This window comes from Cloeon dipterum, chromosome 2 (assembly GCF_949628265.1).
Source record: "Cloeon dipterum chromosome 2, ieCloDipt1.1, whole genome shotgun sequence".
Lineage (NCBI taxonomy): Eukaryota > Metazoa > Arthropoda > Insecta > Ephemeroptera > Baetidae > Cloeon > Cloeon dipterum.
In genome coordinates, this window is record NC_088787.1 from 19805405 (window position 1) to 19832568 (window position 27164).

At 37.5% G+C, this 27164-nt stretch overlaps 4 protein-coding genes across 8 annotated transcripts; 1 reads left to right on the plus strand and 3 right to left on the minus strand.

Annotated features, from left to right (window-relative positions):
- Nucleotides 1–200: 200 nt before the first annotated feature.
- LOC135936113 (sex-lethal homolog) lies at nt 201–5688 on the minus strand. 4 transcript variants are annotated; one of them, XM_065478810.1, is made up of 5 exons: nt 5669–5688; nt 3374–3532; nt 3030–3319; nt 2804–2964; nt 201–1313 (listed from the first exon to the last, which is right to left on the minus strand). In XM_065478810.1, exons 2-5 carry the CDS (start codon nt 3518–3520, stop codon nt 1024–1026), a joined length of 888 nt encoding a protein of 295 aa, XP_065334882.1. In that variant the 5' UTR covers nt 3521–3532; nt 5669–5688; the 3' UTR covers nt 201–1023. The 4 variants fall into 4 exon arrangements, with proteins under 4 accessions (XP_065334882.1, XP_065334880.1, XP_065334881.1 ...); XM_065478808.1 differs by lacking the exon at nt 5669–5688 and adding an exon at nt 5477–5637; XM_065478809.1 differs by lacking the exon at nt 5669–5688 and adding an exon at nt 5477–5630 and having other exon boundaries at nt 3374–3528.
- Nucleotides 5689–6549: 861 nt separating this feature from the next.
- On the minus strand, nt 6550–12208 carry psidin (phagocyte signaling impaired). 2 transcript variants are annotated; one of them, XM_065478735.1, is made up of 15 exons: nt 12083–12208; nt 11774–11859; nt 11582–11720; nt 11191–11522; nt 10578–10735; nt 10243–10526; nt 10025–10194; nt 9806–9969; nt 9577–9749; nt 9303–9472; nt 9079–9246; nt 8264–8731; nt 8084–8200; nt 7248–7361; nt 6550–7191 (listed from the first exon to the last, which is right to left on the minus strand). In XM_065478735.1, exons 1-15 carry the CDS (start codon nt 12144–12146, stop codon nt 6883–6885), a joined length of 2916 nt encoding a protein of 971 aa, XP_065334807.1. In that variant the 5' UTR covers nt 12147–12208; the 3' UTR covers nt 6550–6882. The 2 variants fall into 2 exon arrangements, with proteins under 2 accessions (XP_065334807.1, XP_065334806.1); XM_065478734.1 differs by having other exon boundaries at nt 9079–9249.
- A 5890-nt stretch (nt 12209–18098) lies between these two features.
- Nucleotides 18099–23193, minus strand: LOC135936124 (uncharacterized). The gene is made up of 9 exons (XM_065478823.1): nt 22920–23193; nt 22251–22283; nt 22101–22166; nt 20862–21043; nt 20675–20805; nt 19754–19866; nt 19618–19703; nt 18950–19065; nt 18099–18586 (listed from the first exon to the last, which is right to left on the minus strand). Exons 1-9 carry the CDS (start codon nt 22998–23000, stop codon nt 18552–18554), a joined length of 843 nt encoding a protein of 280 aa, XP_065334895.1. The 5' UTR covers nt 23001–23193; the 3' UTR covers nt 18099–18551.
- Nucleotides 23194–23494: 301 nt separating this feature from the next.
- Nup50 (nuclear pore complex protein Nup50) lies at nt 23495–26814 on the plus strand. Its single transcript, XM_065478822.1, has 6 exons — nt 23495–23643; nt 23692–23961; nt 24026–24338; nt 24684–25089; nt 26023–26163; nt 26277–26814. Exons 2-6 carry the CDS (start codon nt 23791–23793, stop codon nt 26581–26583), a joined length of 1338 nt encoding a protein of 445 aa, XP_065334894.1. The 5' UTR covers nt 23495–23643; nt 23692–23790; the 3' UTR covers nt 26584–26814.
- Nucleotides 26815–27164: the final 350 nt, after the last annotated feature.

Genomic DNA, 27164 nt, shown 5'->3' on the forward strand with positions numbered 1-27164 from the left:
ATTAAATACGCAGTTCATTCCAGTTAACTGGTTAAAAAGATTGATCATAATAATTTATAAATTGTAATAATATAAGAAACAATTATTATTATGCATCGATATGTCATTGCAATATGATTAAGTTTTAATTTTTCTGTGCCTTGAATATTTTGATAATGCTGCATTTTTGTCTGGATTTGGTGATAAACAAAAAAATAAGCTTCAGGGCTTGACAACACATTTATTGACACAACTGTTACACAAATAATATTTGAGTACTGCAGTAAATATTACGCATTTGCTTTTAGAAATTTTCATTTCATTGTTTGCAACCTTCGAATTTGCGAAAAGCAAAATAGCGCAACTTAAAGTAACCTTATACTAAACAGTGAATGGCAGACATAAATGGGATGAAATATTAAGCTAAAAAAGGACGACGTTTTAAGTATTTGAGGACTCTTTTTAACCTTTTGGGAATGCCAATATCTATTTATAAAAGATCAATATAACATGATGATGAATCCTTACAACACGAAAATGGGACAGCAGCCATCCAACATTGCCAGGCAGCAATCATTCATTTCAAAATCAGGTGACACAGGCCTTGCCTGCTATTATTTAAGCCTTAATTTTAAGTCAGTGTAATTAGTAATTTAATAAGCCCGTCTAGAACTGGGAGAATCTAACAGATGCATCTCATACATCCATCTCTTTGGAGAATCAAGAGGTGAGGTGACCAATTTTCACATTAGTTGCAAAATGTTCGGAATATAATTTTTAATTCTTTTGGGACAATCTAGTCAAAATTATCCGTGATTGAATCAGGTTGCCGTGCGTTTTTTAAACCAGCTCGGCGGTAGTTTGTAACTTGAAAATAATCAAATAAATCCACCTATTCAAGGGAATATCGAAATGTACTTGTGACAATATAAAATCCGCCAGTGTCGTGCAGCCCAATTATCATTAAAGTTAAAAGTGAGCAAAATGAAAAAAAAATCGTTAAGTAAAACCGTAATTTAGGCCGTGATCGGCGTGGCAGCTCATTCAGTTCCAGTTGTTGTTGTAATAGCCGCCAGGGCCACCGCCGCCACCCATGCCCATAGGGTTGAAGCGGCTGTTGTGCATCCTGTCAGGACGCATCGCGCCGCCCATGCTGTTGCCGTGCGGCGGCTGAGGCATGTATCCGCCGCCACCGCCCATGCCCATCTGGCCGTAGCCACCGCCGGGGGGGCCTCCTCCGCGCCCACGGAACATGTGCCCGGCGCCTCTTCCTGGTGGCCCGCCACGGACCATCCCACCTCCTCCCCTTGGACCACCTCGTCCACCTGGACCTCCTGGAAGGTAAAATGAAAATTAAGAGTTAGCTCTACAATTCAATCTGGCCTTAAAGATGAAAAATTGCCAAAAATTTCAAAATAAATCGTTTCTTTTATCGTGGAAATCTGAAAGGAGTGCAGGTGCACCTTTGTCAATGTCAATGATCACTGATTCAAAATACTCTGCAGCTATAACACTATGGTTATGAATTTTGTTTTGGAGAGAAAGTACTGCTGAGGCCTGCAGGGCCGAAACAGCGACTCTATGGCACAAGAGCACGTGATATTAAATTTAAATTAGTTTAATGCCTTCAATGCCTGGTTTTTGCTTGTGGAAGTAGCCATAGTAAAATCAGAAGAATTAAAAGAGGTTAAATTAGTGTGAATTTAGGTTTGAAGTTTAATTCACCATTTGCGAAAGCTTTTAGTATTTGAAGACGCCAGTAGCTGGCGCCAGCGGTTTATTTTTATTTTAAGGCACTGCCACTGATTTCAGACTTATTACTACCTCTATGCATTCTACACTAAAAATCAGTTATTAGATGTGTTTGAAACAAAATCAGCCAAACCAATCACCGTAGAAAAGTCATATTGTTATTTTGAAGAGGTTTTTTGATTCTACAGCGGTTTGCAGGACCAGTTTTTGGTTTGAGCTCATCAAAAGAAATCTTTTGAAGTAAAGAATCCAGATTCATCTTGTCAATTTAAGTTAATATCAAATATTACAATGCCTGAAAATTAGATTCACAATTTGATTTTGCAACGATTCCTACCACGATCTCATTAGGATTTACGTTTAACGTTCGGCGCCCCGTAATTCGAACACTGTTAAATTAAAAATGTATTTTCCCAAGGTGACATCTCCTGGTTGCAAAAAACCAGCATTTTTTTTTTATAAAAAAATGCAGTTTAAGTTTTTTAGTTTTTTTTTTAAATGCAGTGCAGTGGTAAAAAGGTTTTTTTTCAATTTTTTACCAGTTTCTTGCAGGCAATGTTTTCACCTTATTTCTAATTATTAGCTTATAACCTCAACTTCAAAAATTGTCAGAGATAAATTTTTGGAGAAATTAAGGCAGCAAAATGGCAATTTAAAAGAAAATATCTGCTCAGCGAAGGAAATTTTGAGCACTCCGACCGATATTTTAGATTTTTACAGAAGAAAAACGGAATAAACTAATTTCTTGCAATTCTTGCGCAAGAAATTGGTAAAAATTGAGTGGCAAAAACCGTTAAAAACCAGTGGTGAAAAAACCGGGTGGTAAGCAAATGCAACCCTGCACCTCCTACTTGCATACTACAAGATTTAAATAATTTTGCCACAAGCTTCAATTAGTATCCTTCATATAATAGGTGCTTAACAAAAATCAAAACAAAACATGACCAATTTTTCCAAGACCGAAACGGTATATATGAGTTGGATGAGAATAAAGAATTGATTAACTTATGAAAAATTATTAAAAAAATGTATTACATGCTACGTAGATGTCTTAGAATCTCCAATAATTTACCTCTGCTTTGTGTGAAGCCTGCTTGCCAGCCTGCATAGTAGGCGGCTTTTTGCTTGCCATGTTCCTCTGCTATCTTGACCTGAATAGGCTCCATGCTTCCATCAGGAATGGTGCCGTTCAGGGCGGCTATCGCGTCTTCGGCCTCTTTGTTAGTGTTGTATCTGCGTATATTATGCACACCGATTGTCAGTTTGATTCAGTCTGGTTGGAGAGAAACACCAATCACCTAACAAAGGCGACCCCGCGAGGCATTCCAGTGGCTCTGTCCTTCAGGATGTTCTTCTGCACGATCTGGCCAAACTGGTTGAACATGGACTCAAGGTAATCGTCGGTGATGTCCCTTGGCAGGTTGGTGATGTAGAGATTGGTGTTCTTAATCTCGTCGCTCGAGGGTCGGGCGTACGACACCTTGATCTGCTTGTTCTGCACTTGCAGACCGTTCAGCGTGTTGATGGCCTTAAGGGCGTCATCTTCGCTGACGTAGTTGACGAAGCCAAAGCCGTAGCTGTATCCAGTCTTTAAACAAAAGATGAGTTGAATAAAGTTTTAAGAAATATGTGAGCTGCGTACTTTGAAGTCCTTCATCACTTTGCAGCTGTCAATCGTGCCAACTGTGCAGAACATAGCGTACAGCTCCTTCTCAGTCATACCTTGCGGAAGGTAGTTGATGATAAGGTTGGTTTTGCTCGTGTCTTGGTCTGGCTTGAAGTTGCTCATGTTGGCGCCTTTCTTCCGAATAAAAAAATATAAATAAAATTACTCTCAAGAGGGAAGTGGGCTCAGACAAAAAAATCTGACTATAAAATCATGACTAAAGATACAAGAGGCGCCCGAAATCAGGCGAAACGTTTCAAACGGTGGGAACTCCGGTCGCATGGTGCTCAACCCGAATCCCAGCAGCAGCAGCAAAAATAAAACTTTGTTCCTGGGGAAAGAGATGAGAGAATTAATATCAATAGACTTCACAACATGCAAAGTGTGACATTTCGAAAATTCAAGCCAAATTGCGGCACTGAGGAAAAATAATGATAAATAAACTTGGATATTACTTGTGGTCCGAAAAATGCAGATTGTCCGTCAATTTTCTAAGGAGCATGAAAAAATAAAATAAACACATGATTAACAATCATCAGTATAAATAAACAACGTATTTTCGTTTTCAGCTGCTAAAATTCATGTAAATCGGTTGCAATAAAAATATTAAAATACATAATAATAGATAAATATTGTAAAAATCCGCAGAACCAACGTTCGACTGCAGCAGGATCTTGTCATAATCAAATTGACCTTCAGGAAGAGCAGTTCGGCCTTTGCTAACAAGTCCAAGCTGACGGCTGACGCCAAAATTATGTTGCCACCAAAACAATAAATGGATTTTAGACGCTCCCCAGCTTCACACCAATTATTTCTTGATGAGAAAGCTTCCATCAGTAGTATCTTTACTAAAAACATGATGTGTCCATCGAAACTGTCAACTGTCACACCTTATGTAGGAAAGTGGCATTTTTCAAGTGATACAAAGTGAATCTACCAAGTAAATTCTTTCAGACGAAGAAACCAACTTCAAACGGAGGCAAGACACCCTCCTGTTCTCAAAAACACCCACATGTTGGGCTTCAAATTTTAAGCTGATGAGCGCTATAAATCCTTCGATTCAGCGGTAACGCCATGATTTTGGGCCTGCTACTCGAACTTGAGAGAAGGCCGAGTAAAATTAAAATACAAAAATTGATTAATAGTAGAGAAATTAAATACTTCAAAGAAAAGCATTTAAGATTAAACAACATAAAGAAAATAATTATTGTCCTTGACAGTTCTTGTCTTGAGAGCCGATAATATCCGCAATATCCATTAATATATATGATCATAGGGTCGTCCGAAATTTCACAAACTACAAAAAGGCATGAGCAAAGTATGTTATTCATAAATAGAGTATGCACTTGAACAAAAATAAAAAATAGAGCTGTGAGAAATTTTCATATATAGGTATGGTGCCGTGACAGTAGGCATACACCTTGATGCTAGAAACTGTGTTTTAGCCACTCTGTGATTGGCCTAAACAATGTATCATATTTTCTTATCAACCAATGCACTCCTCTGGCATTAAGAAATGTATTCCCGGTTAATTATAAAATGTTACCGCCTTAGTTAGTGAGATACGCGGTATAATCGGGCATAAGAATGGATTGCGGTAGGGAAACACAGATTTCAAGTAGCGATAAAATCACTCAATTTTCAAGTTTTGATGCTTTAAAACGGGTTCATTACCTTAATTGAAGAGAAAAGTTAACCATCATGAGCAAAAAAGATTTTCAAAATGACTCGTATCAGTCTTTCGTGGTTGCCGAAAAAGTGGCAATAAACCGGGAAAAAGTACCTTGGGAATAAGTTTTTATGCCACCCACTGGCCCTCCATCTAATGGAAAAGTCACGAACTCTGTGTCAAATCATCACCAGATGTTCAAGTGATGTTCCTTGATTATATTTAACTTGATCGGTGTCGCCTTTCTCAACTAAAATGGTAAAACGCCCTCTATTTGTTTCCCTGCAAGAACTGTTCGCCCACTGTCACGGCACCATATCATTATTATGTATACATAAATGTTAATGATGACGTGTTTTTTCCAACACAGTTTTGGCAATTATTAGTATCTCCCTCAAATATGTATTCACCTCTGTGTTAGGGAAATTGAACCCAAAGAAATGTTTTTGCAAGTCTGCAAAAATATCAATTTAGCCGCTTCTGATATGTGTACAAACACAAACACAGCTAATCTCAACTCCAAACCCAACAACGGATAGTGGGAAAGACGCTTCCAGGGGATGGGGATATTGAAAATATAGCAATAAAAAAGCCAAGCTTACTTGTGAGCCAAGCACTACTTTAGTCAAAGAGATCTGGTCTGGTGTCTGGTCTGATGATCAAACCTCAAACAATTATGGCAGCGTAGCATGCAAGCGAAGTCACTGATTGGGCGCGCGGAAATGGTTGAAAGAGGCGTGGCGTTGGCGCCAAAAACTTTAAAATTCCGTTTATGTTTAAACCGTGCACCAATAGTAATTTTGAACATTTTTTTATTAGAACATATAATATGTATTCAAAGCATTATTATGTAATAAATATTTTTCCTCTGACAATACAAAAAAACGAAAAAACATTGTAAGAAAAAACTTGTATTGTAAAGGCACACATTTAAAAAAATAATTATGTTAACATGGCACAAAAATTTAATAAAAAGCTCCCAATAAAATGTTTTTAAAATAAAGTTGACAGCGTCATTATTATGTAAGGACGGGTTAAAAAAATTGCTGACGCTTCCATACACTATATTGCTCCAATTATTTCCTTACCAGATCTGAGAAACATTTCTTTCCGATTGCAAATTCACCATCCCTTGATGCCGCCACGCCACCGGTTAATTAAGATATTGATATATTTTCACTGTCATTCTGCTGTCCATTTACATTGCTTACTTAAAATTATTTCTTTAAATTGGTCCAGTTAATATTCTTTGCTGATTTTTCACAGCAATAGTTACTGACAGGACTGATTTTAATTGTTTCCACTTCCAGCTTATCAATAGAAATAAGTGTAGAAACGCAGTGGCAGTATAAGTATTGAGGTTGAATGCCTTCAAAATTGTAATTAACTAGTGGTGCAGAATCTTGTGGCAGCCTCTCAAGCACTAAGGGGATTACTTTACTATATTTATAGAATTAGAATTTGAATCAAAGAACGCGATGAATCAGTTTTTAGAACAATGTTTATTGCCAGAGGAAACCTTCCAATAATTAAATAGAAGTGACGCGAATTTGAGTCCTCTCAGAAAAATATTTTGGTCATTGCTGGACTGTGTTGTATTTCATGCACATGTTTTGACTTTACACAAGTGAGGCAATGCAAAGAAGAAGAGACACTGGTAGCGAGGAGATGAAATCTAAACAGTCCTAACCAACACTTTGAAAGAAGATATCCGCTTTTTATAGGGTTGAGGCAAAGGCACGCGCGCTGATGTCCAAATAATCGGCCTCTAGCTCGAATAATTAATAACAAAGTGTGCGAGAACAAAAGGCCGCAGCTAGGAAATGTAGGCCTCAAAGTGTTTGCATCTGTGGGAAAGCAAGTTCTGTAGTTCTTTCGCCGAAGTCATGTAACTGTGCCTGAGCTTGGCCACCACCGCCACAACCATCTGGTCGCGCCGCTTGTTCTGCTCGTCGCCGCCTCGGTCGCTCTCCTCGGCCTCGTCCAACGACCACTTGCACAAGTGCTCGTTCAACTTGTCCACCAGCGCCACTCGAGCCTCCCAACGACCGACGCTCTCGAGCAGCCTGCTGCAGCAGTCATTCAGGTGCTTCGCCAGCTTCGTCAGACTCTCGATCAGCTTTGGCTGGAAATGAATTAAAATTATTGAAATATAGTTTAATATTTGTGCTTGGTTCCGACCTGCGGCTGGTCGGTTGCTTCTTTCTTCTTCTTGCCCTTTTTCGAAGGTCCTGCTGCTGCTGGCTGGACGAGATTTTTGTAAACTCCGCAAAGCAGTGCCAAAAAGCTAAGCGTCTGTAAAAATCAATTATGAATCAGGTTGGGAATTTAGGATGATTGCCTTTTTTCTGCATGTCTGATTTTATTTTAGACATCAGATAAGCATAATTAAAGGTTTTAAAGATTCAGAGCATAAAATATTTTTTTTTGCATATTTGTCTACCACTGTCTAAATCTTTTAAAGAGCCTTAAATTAGACGCAATGTTGGTGCAAAAAATATCTTTTGTTTCTGGGTCTTGAGATTTTGGTTTAATAAAAAATGGTGATTTTTTGGACTATGTAACTTTTCAAATGGAGAATAAATTCAGTGCTTTTTTTAAAGCCTTAGATACTTGATATATTGTGTACACACATTGTATTCTTCGCATCATCAATTTAAATAGGATATAGTTTTTTGTTCAATTAAAAAGATCTGAAACTAGTTGAAAAAAATCGACGCAGTTATACCATTATTTTTACTACTCTTCTCCCCCAGACGTAAAATCAGTTACACTGTTACACTAACTTTTCATGACACATAAATATTTTACGAACTAGAAAACAGACCAAACAATATTTCAGGGATGAAAAACTCCACCTTCAAATTAAAGACTTAAAAGGAGTCAAAATTCAGCAGGTTTATGGTTAAAATGTTTTAAAAATTGCATGATTTGAGCACATTTTTCCTGTGACGATTGGGAGATCAGGAAAAATAATCATTTTTACTTGGCAGCCCTAATTTTATTTGTATAAATACCTCAAATGAATTAGTCGCCGTTTCTAGAGCGCTGCGTCTCATCAGAAGACTGTGGTCGTTGTCTAAAGATTCCTCAGCTTCGTTGCAGACCTGACTGATTTCCTCAGTCACTTTTGTCTGGAAGAATAAAATCACATAAAATAAGAAATATCGACTTCTTAAAAAGGTAACTGAACGCACCATGGAGTTAAGCGCGGCCGCATCGTTGCCTTGCGGGTCTCTCCTCAGTTCTGAGAGCTGGTAAGCCAGCTGCAGAGCGCGGACAAAGGCGGGCAGATGTCTGGAGCCATGGATGAAGTCTGTCCTCGACTTGATCGGGTAGTTCAGTTCTGTGGTGGGGGCTGGGAACGCCGGCAGATTCATCACGGAAAGCTCGCTGATGAGGCGCGGCAGCAGATCGTCGCAGCTGCCGTTCGCGTCCCCTGAGGCTGGTTTTAAGAGGTCAAAGGCGGCGGCAAGACAGCGCAGTTGCAGTCGGCGCAGTTTGATCACCTCCACCTCCCGCAAGAACGTTTGCTCCATTTGCTCTGGGGTCAGATGCTTCTTCTTTGGGTCGAATGAGATAATCACATCCAGGTCTCGATTGTCTCGCAGCTTCTCCCACGCTATGTTGTCATCCGATGGCGTAATATCCATACGTCCTATTGCCTGCGTTGACATAAAAATTTAAAAATAAGTCTCATCTTGATTGAAATTAATTTTCACTTTCAATTTAATTTAAATGAATATTACCACGAATGTTCAGAGTGAAAAACAGGAAATTGTGTGTTAATAAAAAGTTTTACCAGAATAATTTGTGCAGTTACGAAATAAACATCAACATTGCTAGAATGAAAATTTTGAACTGATGATATTATGTAAGCATCACAAGAGTAAAAAATGTATATTAAAGCAGACCCAAGGATCTCTTGTTAGATTTAAAAATGTTAAGTTAAAATTTTTACATTAAACCCTTATTGCAAAGTTTGAAAATTGCTTTCTCATGTCCAACTCACTTCTAAAGCTTGTTCATGAGTTGAAGGCATGAGAAGCTCGCTGAGCATCCGCTCGACGCTGCATCTTGTGTAGTGGTGGGAATTGTGCAGACGGTCACGGAACTCTACAAACTCGGAAATCTTCAAGAACGATCCGTACTTGTAAGAGTAGGTAAGATGGTCTAAACTCTGCTGCAATCAGGCCATTAGAGAAATTATTTTCCGGTGCACAAATGCTCACTTACATCTGAGTAGTTGGCAGAGAAGAATTTAAGGGCTGCTTCGCAGTGCGCTGATGCTAAGGACACGAGGCCAGTGGAAGAGAGGTGTGCGCAGTGCAACCAGCCCAAAGAGTCCAGCTGCATGTGCTTGATGTCAAGCAACTCATACGTTGACTGGGCAGCATTTCCTGCTCCTAAGCGTAAAAAGTACTTGTGAGATTATTTTAATTAAAAGAAAAAATTAAGATAAAATGCAAAAAACATATAAATGAAAATAGCAATCTAAGATTTCCATTACCAATCATGGAGTAAATTTTGAGCAGAAGTAACTTAAAGTGGAAATTGGATGGACTGTGATTGAGCGCATGTTCCAGAATGGCTGCAGCCTCGACAAGTTTGTCCTCTTTCTGTTCATTGATGCTCATTTCGTGCAGAATGTGACTCGCGATTAGAACATACGCGTCGTGAATTCTGAGAAGCAGAAATATTAAATCAAGATTATTTAAAACCCTTGAGGAGAGGTGTACGGAAAATCTGTGGGGTTGGCGACTTGATCGATGGAAGCTCCGTGATCATACCGCCGGAGCAGCTCTTTGACTAGACTAATTTTGTCTTCGCTGCTGAGATTCTCCTGCAGGCCAAGGCTTCGTCTGATTTTCGTCAGGTTGATGTGCCTCTGCATTTGGTATTTCTGTGACAACACGATTCATTAAATAAATATAGTCGAGTTGAATTAATTTGCTCACGTTTTCAGGGAGTTGGTTTTCTGTGAGATCATACGACAATGACAATTTATTCATCAACTCACTCGCCCTGAGGCTAGGTACAAGAGGCAAGTAGATTTGCAAATCACTGAAACAGCATGGTTTTGATCCAAATGGCACAAAGTAGTCATTGATAAGCTCCATGACGTCTCCTAGTTAAAATAACTTAGGTATGAAATTAAAAAAGACAAATTTTCTACCAAGTAATTCTTCAGGATTCAATTCTTTCTCCGTCATAAACCTGAAAAGCTCAAGTTTGGCCAAAAAGGGTGCTCTGAACATCTTTGAGCCTTGCTCAAGGTTGATGTCTGCCAGCAATTGCAAGAATTCGGCGATTTCTTTTGGACAGACGTCTGGTATGTGCCACAGTTTATCTGTTTGCTCTCTGCTATGCTCAGCTTCGCTCGTCCTCTCGCTTTCCACTTTGTTCCAAAGCTTCATGGAAGTTTTGAAATATTCCTGGTAATAATTCCACCTGTCTAGACTGTTGTAAAAAAGATAACGAACAGTCAATGAAAAATGTGGAAGGACTCACTCTTCTCTGAGCAGTTTCTTGTACATCATGTGAGCCTCTTTCCAGCGGTCGAGACGGGCCAGAAGAGCGGCTTTCTTTGTGTGCACCAGACCAAGGTTAGACACGATTTTTTCACCCAGAGGCCCGTTCAACACATCCAGCGCCTCTTTGATTTTGTCCTGAACAGCAACAAATTATTTTTGGAGTCAATATCACAAGAAAATCCGCATAGTTACAATTTTTTCTTTTGATTTAAACGTTAATAACTTAATGAATCTAGAAAAAATGCAAAAATTTAAATTAGCAAAGTTTTTTATGCCAAAGCAAAAAAGGTTTCCAACCTAGGCTTGTTTGCCAAAATTTCCTTGTGAATAAAATTGAAATTTATATACACCATTTTAACACTAAAAAATTGCTTTATTAATATTAACTGTATTGAGCAAGAAATGTTTAGATAAAATAAATAGCTGAAGATGTGAAGACACCTTGATGATAAAATCTCCGAGAATTTCAGAAAAACTAGATCAATTCCCCTTGTCAAGGTAAGTCTCAGTACCAAAATATTTCTTGATTCAATAAAAATTGATTTTGAAATTCCAAGTAACCAATACAAAAGTGAAAAAATGTATATTGCCTGCATTTCCAAAATCATGAGGTAAAGCTGCACTTCCTGCTCAGCTTCGACTTTTCCCTGCTCGATCATTTTAACAACCATCCGTTCTGCCAAGGGCAGAACCACGGAGCGTGCCATGTTCTCAGGCACCTCCCTCGTCTGCATCACCACTGACATGACTCCCCAGAAGTAATAAGGATTCTTGTTTCGAATTTTGTAGAGAGCCATGGCAGTTTGCTGCTGCTTCTTGAAGTCTCCCACTCGGACGTAAGCCATGAACAAATGCGTCAGCAGATCTTCACTGTTTGGCTCTTTCTGCACAGCATTGGCGTAAATACTGCATATATTTTGGACTGTAGAATGAAATTGGTGAGTAATTGGGCAGGTTTAAGTGCCAATAAGCAGGACTCACAGCGGTGCATTTCCCTGTAAGCTATGGTCATAGCTTGCAGAGTTGGTTCGTCGACAGGAACTTCTGACCGCACCGACTCCAGAATCGAGTCACACGTGTCCTCTTTGCCATTTCTGAGAAAAGCAAGAGCCCTTAATACCTAAATTCAAACCAGATTTGTAAGCAATATAGGCTGGAAATAAAACGTCTCACTTTGGCGCACAAAAAATCCGGCTGTTTTTTGAGCACTTTGTCAGCTTCCTGGATGGCCTTCTTGTAGTTGCCATTGTCCAGCCAATCTGCAATACACATTTAAATAGTTCGATCTGAAAACTCATTGATGACATAAAAATTCATCGAGAAAAGAGCTATGTATCCAATGGAACACCCGGCATGAATGGAGCTTATTGCTGTTCCGAGCAAATTCATCAACTGGCAGCCAAGAAATCGAGTTTTCCATTTAAGGTTTAATTTCTCTTCAAGCCCATCAAAATTGGATATTAGTTTTCTCCTCGTTCTCACCGTAAATTGGACGTAACCGACGTTCGGCAACGACAGAATCCACATGGGTTTTGTTCGCAGCCATTTTTGGGCTGATTTAATATTTGGCCGCTTTGAGGGCACCATCTACACGCGGTTTCAAATTGAGCCGCCAATGCCATTCGCGATCAACTAGCATGGCATTACTATAGGAGAAGGACTGTCAGGAGAGTCAGGGCTGTGAATTTTATCAATTATAAACGTTCGACGAATTTATAATAACGTTTGAATATTTTTCTGGACTTCCAATCGTCATAATATATGGGACGATTACACGAGCACAAATCAAGCAATTCTAAGTTAATATATATAACCATAAAATTTATTAACAACGATTATTACAACCGTCTTAGTCAGCTAAACGTCTGAGCAGGAATTTCACATATCATTATTTATTTATTTAAAGAAAAGCATAAATAATATAGCATGTGCCATCGAAAATCGAGATGGTAAATTTACACTTTCTAAATTCTTTTTTTTTTAGAGAATTGCAGACTGCAGCCTGCAGACTATTAGAAAAAATATTCCGATAGAAATATTACTATCGCAAAGAACCGATACTCCTCTCAGGGTACCAGATTTTACCGGTAATCGAGACGCGTAAGGGATGCTATTTAAGCTGCGGGTGAGTTTGTGAAGAGCACAGTCGTATAAGAGGAAAATAGAGGAGAGGCAGAAAGGTGGTCAGGTTCGTGGAGGGTGTGAGAGGCAGAAAGGGCCCACAGCAAAGCTAGGGCTTTTGCTGAGTGCTAGGCGTACAGATATAACGCGCGCACTTGTTGAAGCCTGCACACCTCCGCTAATTTTTCAACCATCCGCCCTTGCTGCCAGCTTCCAAGGTTAGTTTTAATTATTCTCAAAATTTCACTGTACTTCCCAAGGACCACCGTTTTATGTATTATGTAAAAAAATTGCTCGCGGTCTCGGCGGCGGCGCCTTGGGTCTGCAGACGCGCGTTGGTGTCTCAAGTCCAGGGTTCACACAAAACCGTTTTTTCTTAAAAACCCACTACATTGCTAAAAACCTATTGCGGGTTTTGCTGCAATTTGGCGCATTTTTCCGAAACACGTGAATTTTTATTGAAAATAAAAAAAATTCACATGATGGTTGACCAAATAAGGGATTTTTAAAAGTCAGTAAAAATGCCACTGGTTCCACCAAAAGACAGACAATTGTAACACAAACCGCAATTTTCTAAAATATCCGACTTCTTATTACGAAATGTGATCTTCTCGGGGATAAATTCGGAAAAATGTAGAAAACCCGAAAACTGGTTATTTGCGCAAAAAAACCGTGTTGGATTTTTGCAAATTGCGAAATTGGCGAACCCTCTGAACCAGTGGGGGTTGACTGGGCCACCAAAATAATCGGCAGTGACCCCAGATAAATCAATATGGAAGGATCCATATTAAGTGAACCCCTGTTTGGCAAGTGGTCTTCAGATCTTGATGAAATTCGGTGGAGATGATGCCCTAGGGAACCTAAGTTAAACCCTAAAATATTAGGTCAAAATTCCAAAAATTGTTCATTTTACAGGGGTTCAAAGTTTGAGATTTTTGAAAAAGGTGATGTTTTCGGCGATTTTTAACTTGGACTCTGTTTATAGTAAACACAAAAATTAGGTATCCAAAATATTTTACGTTTGATGCCAAACAACTTTCCCACGATGACCAACTTCGTAGGTCAAAGGTCAAGGTCACTAAATTGGGGTCAAACTTTTCAAAAAAATCCCACATACCCAAGTACATAAAATTTGGGAAATTCAAAATAGCCAAAATGTGCCTCATATCCATGGTAACAACATATAAAAAATTGGCGATGCGTTTTTTTCGTTTTCGAGATATTTTGAATTGAGTGTTTAAAATCGATGTTTTCCGGGTCTTCTGATCATAAATAAAAACACGTTTTCCGCTTAATCTCAGCTTCTATGGGTCCGATTTACAAAAACCGCACACCGTTTGATACGTAATGACCTCCCCTAGGTAATGCAAGTGATCATAAGGGTGCCCACCCCCTTCAAACCCTTAACCACCCCCTGAAAATCCGAAAAAAATATTTTTTCATATTTTTAATCTCTATCTCGATAAATTAAGCGTGACACCAATCAAGTATGTTCCAAAATAGTTACAATAATAAATATTATTATTTTCTTTGTACAGTAAACCTTCAAAAAAATAAAGGGTTTAACTTAGGTTCCCTAGGGCATCACCTCCACCGAATTTCATCAAGATCTGAAGACCACTTGCCAAACAGGGGTTCACTTAATATGGATCCTTCCATATATTTTTGGTATTTTTGTGCCCAGCAGGGTCCAGGTCCTTTTGTAACATAGCAGCTTTCTTCCCCGGCTCCTTATTCTTGCTACATATTGTTTATTTTGTGCTCACGCGAGAATTTCGTGCTAAAACAGCAAAGAGAACGCTTTGTCACACTCTCCTGCAGGGTTTTGTTATTCTTGTATGTCGCAAACCTATTGAAAATAAATGAAACCAGGCTCCCTCGTTGCTTAAAATACTTCCTTTTCATCCCTAAAAGGAACAATAGATGGTTTAGAAATTGTTCTTTAGCTTTTGCATTTTCAAGGTATTCCAGGTATCCAATTTTGACCATATACATCGAGAACAATTGATCGATTTCTCCTCCTTTTTTACTGTTGCTTCATGCAACAGCAGGGGTTACACAAAAATAATCCCTAGGCGAGCGGTATTGTCATTACTACGCTCTTTCTGAGGCACATTAACTGCTAGTAGCACGCAAAGTAATTTCATGACGGCAAATATATATTTTTTTTACCCGCCTATTCATTCTTTTTCTGAGAAGGTCATTGCGTTCTTTTGGTTTTATTTTGTGCGTGAAAATTAAAGCTGCACGCTGCACTTGTTGCTGCATATTGACCCTCAAATTTTTTAACATCTTGAACTTTTTCAGCCTAGCCCGCGTAGAAATTTTTTATTCCATAAATATTCCGGTATATTGTATGGGATGTACGAGACAATAAAATGTAATTCATGTATGTTCTTGGTTAATACAGTGATGTGCTTCCAAATTAAATGATTAATTGAATTTATTAATTGCGCACATTTAAATAACGATCAAGAATTAATTTTTCACGTTTTTAATTGATCCCAGATTCATCCGAGGATGTTCCTAAAAATGATAAAAGAATATTCCAGAAATATTCCTAGGAGGAAAGCAAGAGTCTTTTGACATCCCCTATGAACATCCCTGGGACATTCTTTAGGGTTATCGTCTTTTTGGGATGTTCCTTGGATTTAGTTAAAAAGCGTCACAAATATCAGGCCATAATAATTGTTCCTGTGGATTAATCCTCGACTAAGGAGGTATATTCCTATAACAAAATCCTGGACTAGATTTTTCTGCGCGGGAGCAGTGTGTTGCTCAAACAAAAATCCAATATTATACATAAAACGGTGTTTCTTACTTTATATAGTGTCCGACAACTTTTCAAATATTTTGTACGTTTATAGGTTTAAAAAATATGCTTATTATTTCCAAAAATTAACATTATTATTATGTAAAATAAAACAAAACCCTTCGAAAAGATATAAAAAACTTAAATATAAATCAGGAAAAACTCCAAGATTTTTTTTGCGTCGGAAAATTTCAAAATATGTTGCATTTATTTATTTCTTTTGTATGAATGTCATAAAACTGCAACATGTACGGATAGAAAAACTGATTTCAATAAATGCTTTTTAACCATTTAATGAAAAAAATGTATTTAACATATAAAGTGACCAAAAATTGTTCTCTTTGTCCACAGACCAAGCCAGCCGTAAACATGTGGATCAGAGTGAGGAGCATTGCAGAGCTGCTGCCTGCACCCACCATCCAGCAGGACGAGGAGTTGGCACATCTTGGCCACCAACTACAAAATTTATGGCATCAAGAGGATGCCATCGAGTCTGCCATCGAGGCATTAAAAGAGACGTGTAACGACACGCCACTCCTTCACGCCGCAGCTTTGCTTTGCTCGGTTGAGGTGGTTGAGCGCCTCCTCGAACTCGGCCTCAACGTGCACAGCCGAGATCCAGCAAATGGCACGACTCTGCTCCATATGGCTGCATTAAACTCGCAGCACGGAGTAAAAATGGTCCAAATCCTCTTAGGACTCGGCCTTTCCAAGCTGGCTGAAGACGACTGTGGCAAGAAGCCAATCGACTTTGCTAACGAGGGCCAAAACGAGTCAGTTTATGAGCTGTTGAGAGTGTTGAGCTCATAGTCACAAATAATTGTGATTTTTGTTTGATTAATTTTTGATTTTGGGAATTTAAAAAAAAGTTTTTCGTTTTTTTTTAAATCAACTTTTAATAAGTTTTTGCGGGGCCACTTGAAATCTCAGACTGCCCGTTTTGGCTCGCATTGTTATAAGGCATTCTCAGGAGTGTCAAAGCAATGGGAGATGTTTGAGCAGTCCCGGGATCTAATGCTGGCTACCCAATGTCAGAGATGGCAAAAAGTGGTTAAGTTTAGTAACTCAAAATGCTCAAATAACACAACGGGCTGGGAGGCGCACCGGCGCCGTCTCGACACTTGCTGGTTTGCGCACCTTTCCAGCGGCTTTATGGACAAATATGTCTCGGTGTGGGGAGGCGAAAAGACGGCCACATATTGGGCACAAGCTTAATTGCTTCGGGCCACTCGAGCACCCGTGTTACCCGCTCGCTCAGCGGTGTTATTGGGACCTGGCACCCAGTGAGCTCGCCCACGGAATTAGTGCTGTGCAGAGTTTCTAAAAAAAAAGAAAAAAGAAAAGATTTTTAACCTGAATCAACCATTAAGTGTTTAAGTCAGCACAAAAATATAAAACGAGTAAAAAATTTATTCACTAAAATTTCCTTTCGATAACAAAATTTATTTAATCTCAGTCCTCATATAAGTTCCTACTTTCAAATTTAACGAAATTTAAAAAAAAGTTAAAATCAAAATAGCAATATAATTGATTTAAACCCCAATTTTATGATATAAATAAGCTGACAAGTCTTGTATGACAGTAAATTGTTTTTTCGTTTTTAGAACCTTTCAAAATGCAATAAAATATTGTGTAAATATATTATTTGAGGGAAATTTTCTCTTAAGATTTATTGACTCGCTTCAAAGGTGCCTTTTAAAAAAATATTGTGTTTTCTGTTCATCATAAGTGTACATCAGATGCAGACCAAAATTAGTCTTCCGTGTGTAATTCCCAATTAATGTATTAGTTCTAAAAAAATATGAATGTTTATTTTCCTGGCCGCTCTGCACATCTTCCATACGTATAAAGTGATTTAACGCATAAGGAGGGGCCAAGAGCTGATAGATTTGTCCTTTTATGTGAACATTTTTGAAACGTGGAAAATTGTCAAAGAGTGAGATAGTAAATGCTGCAAAACTATGTTAATTTTCAAAATGATTTTTGTTGAAATGTTTCTTTTTTATCACAAATTTGAATTTTCATTGTTAATGTATACATTAAATTCAGTATTAGACGGTCCTGTAAGCATTTCACAATGCAACATTTTTTGTGAATTTGAATTGGAGAAAGTCTGTAAAAATACTTAACTCAATAATGCCATTTGAGTACATAGTCACTCAATGTACATAGTACATAACAGTACAGGAAATGTTTATAATAAAATTTATCTGTACAAACATTTAATTTTTTCTTTCAAAATTACTTTATATCGAAAATTAAATTTATTTGCATGATTTTGAAGGTGAATTCTAGTTTTTTAACAAATAAAAAAATTATCCATTCAACGCAGGGCGTAAAAATAAAATTGACACCCATCATATAGAAATTCCAGCCTGCTATTCAGCCTCCAAAATTCTCGTCTTTGGCCCTGTCAGACAACCTCGCACTAAAAAATGGATAAGCCAGAAATACAAACTTCAAGTCAGCGAGACCAAATTAAAAAATTACTCACAAAATTGGAGATGGTGTGGGGCAGAAAAAGCTAACATATTAATCTGAAGGGCAAAATTAAAACACGATACATTGTTCATTTCTTATGTTTAATATTTACAGTTTTATGAATTTGAGCGTAATCCTGTATTTTATTTAAATTTAAATGTAAAGCTTCTAAGTAAATATTATACAGATGTGTGAGCAAAAAAAATAACAAAAATCTTAGCTGAGCGTAACAATGACTAAACAGTCAGAGCGAGATAGAAAAAATTGTGTATCACAAGTTTAGCAGCTGCGTTGGTGTGTTCTTGCGAGAATAAAACGTGAAGAATGCCAAGATTGTGGATTAATTCACATGTTTATATGTCATCAGGAAAAAGAATTTACGAATTAATTACACGCCTTTGCTTATTTAACTCTGATGAACACATTATCTCTTACTGCAAAGTATTAATACTAAAATTATCACTGAAATTGGCAGCAGTCTGTGGGCAGCAGGAGATTGGAAGGAAGCAGATTTAACACCGGTAACAACGCAACAAATCAAGATTGCGATTGAGTTTCTTCCTCTGGCAAATCTGCGAAAATGAAAAGATAAAATTAACTATAAGCAGATAAAATTAAGATAACATTAGAAGCACATGAAATCACCTTAATATTTAAATTTAAGAATTTCAGAGTAAAAAATGAATCATCAATAGATTTATCATGTCAGGCGGAGTGCTAGGTTGAAAACTTTGAATTGGAGGTCCATGTAAAAATAAAAAAAGCAAACATATTGTAAGAAAAATCCCGTGGAAGGTTCCCATATATATGGTAATTTAACTTTTTGTATTAAAATGAATACCATTTTCAATTGGTAATAGGAAGTCAAACTCTAAATATTTCCAGTCTCAACATTTTTTTATAATCAATTATGTGGCTGAATAAAATCAACTCACCTTCAGGATTGGAACCAATGGATCCTTGTGACCATTGGTGTTCGTTGAAAGGCTGGTCCGGAAGGTCGATTAAGTGTCCATTTTGCTTTGTTGTATCTTCAGGATTTTTGCTCTCTCTAAAAATTGAGAAAGCCAAATCAATTTTAAATAACTCTCCAAAAAGCTATTTGGTGACGATAATTAATTAATTGACCAGTTGCGTAAACCCTTAGTGTTTGAAGCCGCCAACAGATGGCGCAACCACAGACTTTCTTAAAAAATTTTGTTATAAGCGTTTTTAAGGCATTTCCACTGCGATTTCAGACTCAATCTAGCTATTTAACATTCTTCAATTAATTTGCTTTTTTTGACGTGCTGATAACCAAAATCGGTTCAGCCATTCACCGTAGAAACGTTGGAAAATATTTTTTTCTCAATAATTAGTTTTTCACGATTCTACGACGATTAGCTGAACCGATTTTGGTTTGCAGCATGTCAAAGAAAACATATTTATTGAAGAATGCACAGTAGCTAGGTTGAGTCTGAAATCGCAGCGGAAGTGCCTTAAAAGCAGAAGTCTATGGTGGCGCCATCTGTTGGCGGCTTCGAACACAGGGTTTATGCAACTAGTGAATTCCATCCAATGGACAAAAATTTCCAAACAATTTAACTTCAAGCTCCAAAATTACCCTGTTTCCTTTTCGCTGGAGGGCTCTCTCTGCTTCTCTTTCCGCTTCTTTTGCACGCAGCTGAGATAGGTTTCTGTCCGCCGGCGCTGCAAAATTTGATTTTCAGATACGCCTTTCAAAGCAAAGAGAGCAATACCTTAGAGTGGTCGGCCTTAGGAATTTCCAGCAGTGGATGTTTCAGGGCATACTCTGCTTTGTATTTCTGGACGGCGTCGGAAACCTGACTTGATCTCTCCAGCGTCACCAGTCCTGCATAAATTATTATATTATTTAAGATTAAATTTCAAACAGAAAATAAAAATTAATTTTGTTTGAAATTTGTTCCCAAAAAAAACTGATTTTTTAGTTAAGATAAGTGCTCAGGAAATGCAGTTCTGTCCATCTAGTTTATTAATTAATTATTTTTTTTTACAAAAAAACGTCTAATTTATTACAATGGGAAAATTTCTACAATTTTTATTCATTTTTGGAACAAATTACCAGAAATTGCAAGTTTAGGATATATATTGTGGGTTTTTTAATGTAATTTACTTTAGATATTTTCATAATATTGGGAACTTCCAAAAAATCATGAAACTCGGAAAAGAATCAGTTCAAAAATGATGGAAGTTTTCAGTTTGATTTGTTACAATATACAACAATTTGTTAGAAATTTATACTGTTGGAATAAAATACTTGAAAGCTAGGAACACGGTAATGAAAAAAGTGATATATTAAAACTTAAAATAAAATTATTACTCTACCAGGTGAGGAGTCAAAAGTTGAAAATGTTCTCTTGAGTGTTATAAGATGAAATCAAAAGAACAATATTTGAGCGTCTTAATGAAGCCAAAATATACTTAATTAGTAGCAAAAGAATTTCGTTTTTTAGTTTAGCAAATAATTTGAAGTTTTCTTCATACTTTCTGTAGTGTAGTGGTGGATATCTAAATTAATTGGTATAATTATTGCGAAATTTAATTATTGAAGGAAAGGGCGGGTTTTCCTAAACAACTCTGGACACAGACATAAATTCAATTTTCCTACTTTTAGCCAAACATTGAAAAATTATAATTACCGATGCAAGATAGAAATCTCTCTTTCTCGTTCAGTTTCTGTGGCTCAATGGCAATTCCAATATTCTTGTCGACAGAATGGGCAATGTTTTCCTTCTCCTCCTCAAACTCTTCCATCAATTTCCTACACAACCTGAATGATATTCAAGTATAAAATTTATTTATAAATTCAAACAGTCATAGTCTTACCCAGCGCTGCTTTCAATTTGCGTCTCAACCTTTGGCTGCTCCTCTTCTGCAGGAATTTCTTTTCCGGCCTTAAGCTTCACTTCCTCCTCCAGGCGCATCTTTTTCTCAGGAACTGCCATTGTATTATCTCTGCTCTTGGTTTTTATTGCATTTTTCATCCGCAGCAGCTTCATATACGGCCGCTAGATATTATTTTTTCAATATTAGTTATTTGATCTTTATGTTGAGGGGAGGATGAGTTATTTATAAAGGGAGTTAAAAATTTAGAAAATTTAATCAATGAATTTAATGCAGCAACTTTCTTTAAACAGGTTTTATTTTGCAGAAGAAAGAGTTTTTTCTCTATCCAATTTCTAAAGAATATTGATTTAATGTTTTATTACGATATTTATTATTCATGAGTTATAAAAAAAATATCTTTACTATATATGCAGTTTTTGTATAAAAATTGAATAATTTTTCTCTTTATAAATAAATCATCTTAAGAAATTGATAGATTAAGAGTTAATTGCCATTATAATGAAAATAAAATACAAAATGGGACCCTGGGAAATAATTAAATAAATTCAACGAATTTTTAAATGAGTATTATGCAAACATATTATGTTTAAATTGAATTAAAAATATTTTATAATTCTACAACTTCTACTTTGAACATCTAATTAAAATAAGCAATCCACTGCAGACATCAGCTGAAGCAAGGATATTTCTTAATTTTTCCTAGTTTCCATGGCTACATATAGGCGCCTTTTAACTGTTTTTATTGTCCAACTTTGCAAACTACTACAGATCAAGCAATGGCACGGTGCTAGTGATTAATTTATATCGCATATGTATAAAATTGTTATTAAAGTTAGAAATAATGGAAAGCTACGGGGAGAGAATCGAAAGGAGCATTATTTGGAGCGTGTGCTGTGCTCGATTGGGCTGCGCAACAGGACACACCTCCTTCCCCCGTGCCCCTCGCTGTGTAGAGCAAGGCTAAGATTTCGACTCGCGTCAATAAAATCAAATAAAGCCGTGAGGAAATATGAGTTATTATAATATCTCTTCGATAGACTCCGATCGTCCAAATTCGGCTAAAAATTTGTGCTTTCGGTCATAATATTATCGTTTCATCCGAATAAACAAAGAATTCCGTGTGTGATAAACACCAACAAACAAATATAGCAGACCGCGGCGTGATTTTATTTTCGTCAAGATCATCTGAAAAAATTGTTAGACTTTTGCGATTTTTACCTGAGAAGCACCCAGGTTCACGATGTGCTCCTTCATGGCGTTCAACTCTTTCCTGACCTCTACATTCTGAAAATTAAAATTAAAAACTCAATTTAAAAAATCTAGACTTCTCAGCCAGAAGCTTATCTAAAAATTATATCTTATCCTTACCTCACGATCAGCGCTGAGTCTCCTCTGCAAAATCTGAAAATTTGCGTAACAAGTGGTGAGGGAGAGTCAGTGAAAAATGAGTATGTATGTATGCATACTTCTTGTTTATTTTCTGAAAACGCTTTATTAGCAACATGCAATGGAAAAGCTACAGTTTTCGCCGCCGAGTTACAGTTTTCGCCGCCGAGTTACAGTTTTCGCCACCCCTACTTTTACATGGGATTCTCATAAGAACTGGCGAGATGTGTAACGCGGCAGAAACTGTAACTTTACCATATACATACACATCAAATTGGGATGTAAATCTTATCGAGTAAGTGCGAGAAAAACTTTGCCAACACTTTTTTTATTGAGCTTGCACATAACCCGATGTATCTAGTTGCATTGGGGAACATTAGTGGCCATGAAAACCTGAAAACCACGCATTTATTTCGCTCGAAAAACATGTTGAAAATAGTCTCATCTCTGCTGCAAAAGCACAGACTTTAAGCCAAACTATTCAAACTGACGTTTTGAGACATTAATAGCTTTGGTTGGCGTGAATTTTTCAAAAATCAGCTCATTGAAAATCATACGTGCACATAACGAGTGAAGGTTACAAAAGAGAAAAAATGAGAGTGCTTAGTTTCAGCAAAATGTTTAATAGAAACATATTAATGTAAAACGCACCTGATAGTCAGCGATGGCTCCTTTAAACTGTTGCTGGATGTTCATAAGGTATGACTCGATACTTTTTGACTGAGCCATCATGTCTCGATGAGCGAAATAATTTTTTTAACTTTGACCAAGGAAATAATCTTCGCTAGAAGAACAATATTAAATACACACACCATAGCAGGCAGTCTGGCCGCTTGATAGATGCGATGCTAACGCCATCGAAGCAGGTGATTTCGAATTAGAAAACTGGCTGCATTCAGCTGCACCTGAGATTCAATTTGGTCCTCTGTTGGCTAAACTGTTAACTTGAAGCGCGGCCGGGCAAAGATGGCAGCGTAATACCGCGTTGGCCTAATAACCGCGTGTATGAGCCTGCTTGATATATTCTTAAAATTCTTAAAAAATGAATTAAGGACAATGATTTTGAATTATTTTGTAACTTAAGAACAGTGGATTATTTTCAAGTTTCATGAAAACGGCTGAAAGCTATTAAAACTGCTATATAAACTCTCGAATTTCTTTTTCGAATAACCGGTGCTAAACTTCTTAGCCTAACCGGTTAACAGGCGAGCTTGTGTTTTGTATTGTAGTTTTCGTAACCGAACTCGCACACCACACATTGCGAATTTGCGGGTCTTTAAATTTCGACAGTTCGTAAAAGCAAATTTTGAGGTTTAAATTGCACACATACGCGAGGAAGGCAGTGCTGCTGTGACGATATAAAGATTTTTAAGTGGTAAATCACAGTTTCATGAGAAATCTTTTGTTATTCCGCTTGTATCAGGTGCTGGAAACCACGGCGGGAATCGGCATTGCGATCGTGTCTGTCAGGAATCCACGTGTATCTTGCATTTTACGCAGTTAATTCGGCTTACCAATCAAGATGTCGAAGCGGAGACCGACCTCGGAGCTCAACCATGACAACTGGGACCAGGAGGACGAAGAGAAGGAAACGGCCGGCGAGTTCAAACAGGCGAGCAGCGAAGTGTTACAGGCTCGGAAGGTGCTGTCCGCTAAGAGAAAATCAGCGGCTAGCTCTGGTGAAAACGCACAGGTCAATTGTCTACTTCTGCAATTTGGATGGTTGCTGGAATTCTTTAATTTTTTTTTTTTTGCAGAAAACGCCGTTCGCAGCGTTCACAGGCTTCTCGAGCAGTACGCCGGCGGCCAAACCCAATTTCAGTTTTTTGAACTCGACGCCGGCCAACAAGACGAACGGACAGCAGCAGCAGGAGAAGAAGCAGGCCGCTTCGGCCGACGACTATTACCACCAGTTGAAAAGCCTGAACGTGTCGGTGTCTTCATGGATATCCAAGCATGTCCAGAGCAATCCCTATTGCATACTGACGCCTGTCTTCCGCGACTATGAAAAGCACCTTGCTAATATAGAGAAGAAAAAGCCGCTTTTGCCAGCTGAGAGTGAAACTGCAGGTTGTTAATTTGTTTTTCTCTAATTTTTTTCTTGAAAAGTTTAAAGTACAAAAATATAATTTTTTCATTTTGATTTTACAAGTAGCATACTATAATATCTTGAGATCGACTGGATTTGAGTCTAATCCTTCAGATTTAATTAAAATGATTTCGAATATAAATTAAAAATTCTAGTCTAGGAACTAGAAATATATTAATTTTATCAAAAATTATCATTATCAGAGCTATTTAAAAAAATATTTTCTGTTGGGTAAAATCAGAACAAATTCTAAATGTTTTTTTCAAATATTTTCTAAAATTATTAACATTTAACACACTAAATCTTAGTATTGTTTTATATTTTAGACTCATCAAGTGTAACGGAAGGCGAGAGCACTCAGGAGCTGAAAACAGATGCCGCTGAAGTAAAAAAGGACGAGCCTGCAACTCCTGCGGCGGCGCCTGAGGCTCCTCCGGACAAGGAAGAACTGAAGGTGGAGGAGAAAAAGGTGACCGAGGAGAAGCCGGAGGTTGCTGCTGGTGTCAATATTTTCGGCTCGATGGGCAAGGCCTCGACATTCTCCTTTGGCTCTGCAAAGCCCTCCACTGCGGCACAGCCCAATTCCTTTGTGTTTGGCATCACGAATCCATCGACGACTAGCCTGTTTGGCTCAAATCCTAGCCCATTTGGGGGCGCCTCATTGTCAGGAACATCGGCGTTTGGCTTCGGAAGCAAGCCGGCCAGCTCTACTTTCTCCTTTGGCAGTACAGAGTAAGAATTTAATTTTTGCTGCTCGTATTTATTTCCTGGGTTTGACCAAAGCTCAGAAAATTGAGAAGTTTTCTGAAAAAGTCAGCTGTTTTAAAATAATTATGGTCAAGCCCAAGCCAATTCTATCTGGTTTTTAGCCAGCTAAATTGTCTAAAGTTAGAGAAGTATGAAAATATTATAACAAAACAGCTTCACCTTGAATTTTATAATTTTTTGACATTCAATTTTTCAAATTCAATTTAAATTATAGAATTTAATCTGCGTTAATGTAGAATACAACCTATTTTAAGCCAATAATTCCAACCAATTAATGCCCGCGAAAAGTGTCTGGTTTTAATCACCCGTGGTTAAAACAAGCTGGTCAAAATTTGGAACACTAAAGTTGAAAGACTGTCATTGTGAGCATAGGTTTTTTTCAAATTTTCTTTTCTTCGGTAGGAGAGCCCATAATTTTTAAATTGACATCAATATGAACATAAATTAGACAGACAAAAATCATACGGAAATGTAACCCAAAAGCAATTTAAAATCCTGTGTTCTACACGAGTAGTTCAAAATCATATTATTAAGCATAATCTATGAATCATAAAAAAATCTTCGAAAATATTAAATTAAAATCGATTTTTGTTTTGATTTCTGTACCAATTTTAAGTAGTCTCATGTTTTCTCTAAAGCTTAAAGTTTTCAATGGCTTTAAAATTAGTTAGTCTTCTGTCCAGTTTTAAAAATTAAAAAAATTACAAGTTAAAACATTGATATTTCTCTCTGAGCTTTTGATCTGCGCGTTTAATAGTTTGTTGTGAATACCTTAAAATATTCATCACAAAAATCCACTTGTTTTTTATTCCTCTATAAATTGTTTACCTTAAAAAATTGATTGAGCAATTGATTGTGAGCTAACTATGTGTTTTACAACATTTACATTTATTCCAGGCCTGCGTTTTCCTTCAGCAACATTGCCAAGAAACCAGAGGGTGGTGAGGGGGAGAACACTGAAGAAGCAGAGGAGGCTGAGGAGCCGCCCAAGGTTGAGTTCAACACGTTCAAAGAAGATGATTCCATTTTCGATATTAAGTAGGTTTACATTCTTGAAAACACAAATCGGTTTCCCAGTTCGTAAGGAAATCCAGTTTTCAACTAGCCATTTGAATTATTGTAACCATATCAAATAAATTGATGCAATTTAGGTGCAAAATGTTCGTGCTGAAAGACAAGGAGTACAAGGAGCGAGGCTTGGGCCAGCTGTTCATTAAGAGGAAGGACTCCGAGAGCAAGGCACAACTGCTGATTCGCTCATCAGGTGCCACCGGGCAGATTCTGCTCAACGTGCTGCTGAACTCGAGCCTCGATCCTAAGAGGGTGGGAAAGAACAACGTTCAGATGGCGTGCATCGCGCTGCCCACTGACAAGGAGCCGAGCGTTGTGATGATTCGTGTCAAGACTGGGGAAGATGCTGACAGTTTGCTGCAGAAGATCAAGGATAACCAGATGTAAAACCACTATGCACCGACCATAGACGAGAGAAGGATAAAATGGGAAGAAATCGCGTTTTTATTGACGTTGTCCGACAAATTCAGGCAGGAATCTGATCGACTTTGTATTTTCCGTTTTTCTGTTACGTGTAAGCTTCTAAAGAAACCTTTATGAAGCTATACGGAATTCCTGTGCATAATTATGAAATATTTGAGAAGAATAAAGGATATATTCGGCTACAAGGAGTCAAACTTACATTGTTTACTTACAAAGTGTCAATTCTGCTTGTTGATTTTCAAGAGTAATTTTGTTATTATCATTTGAGGAGGGAAGGTTTGATTTTCTTGGCAAGAATAACATCAACAGATAATATCAACATCTAATATTTCAAAAGTTAGAATGGAATTTTTGATACAAAATTTCAAATAAAATATGAAAAAATGAAATTTGTATAATGGTTAAATATTGAGCTTCCTTTTTTGGGTAATTTATTACAAAATTTTCTTCTTAAAAAATGGTTGATTTGTATGAATTTCATTAGTTTACTGGTGGAATATAGACATAAGCTATATTATTTCAATTATTAAATTGTAAAAATTATA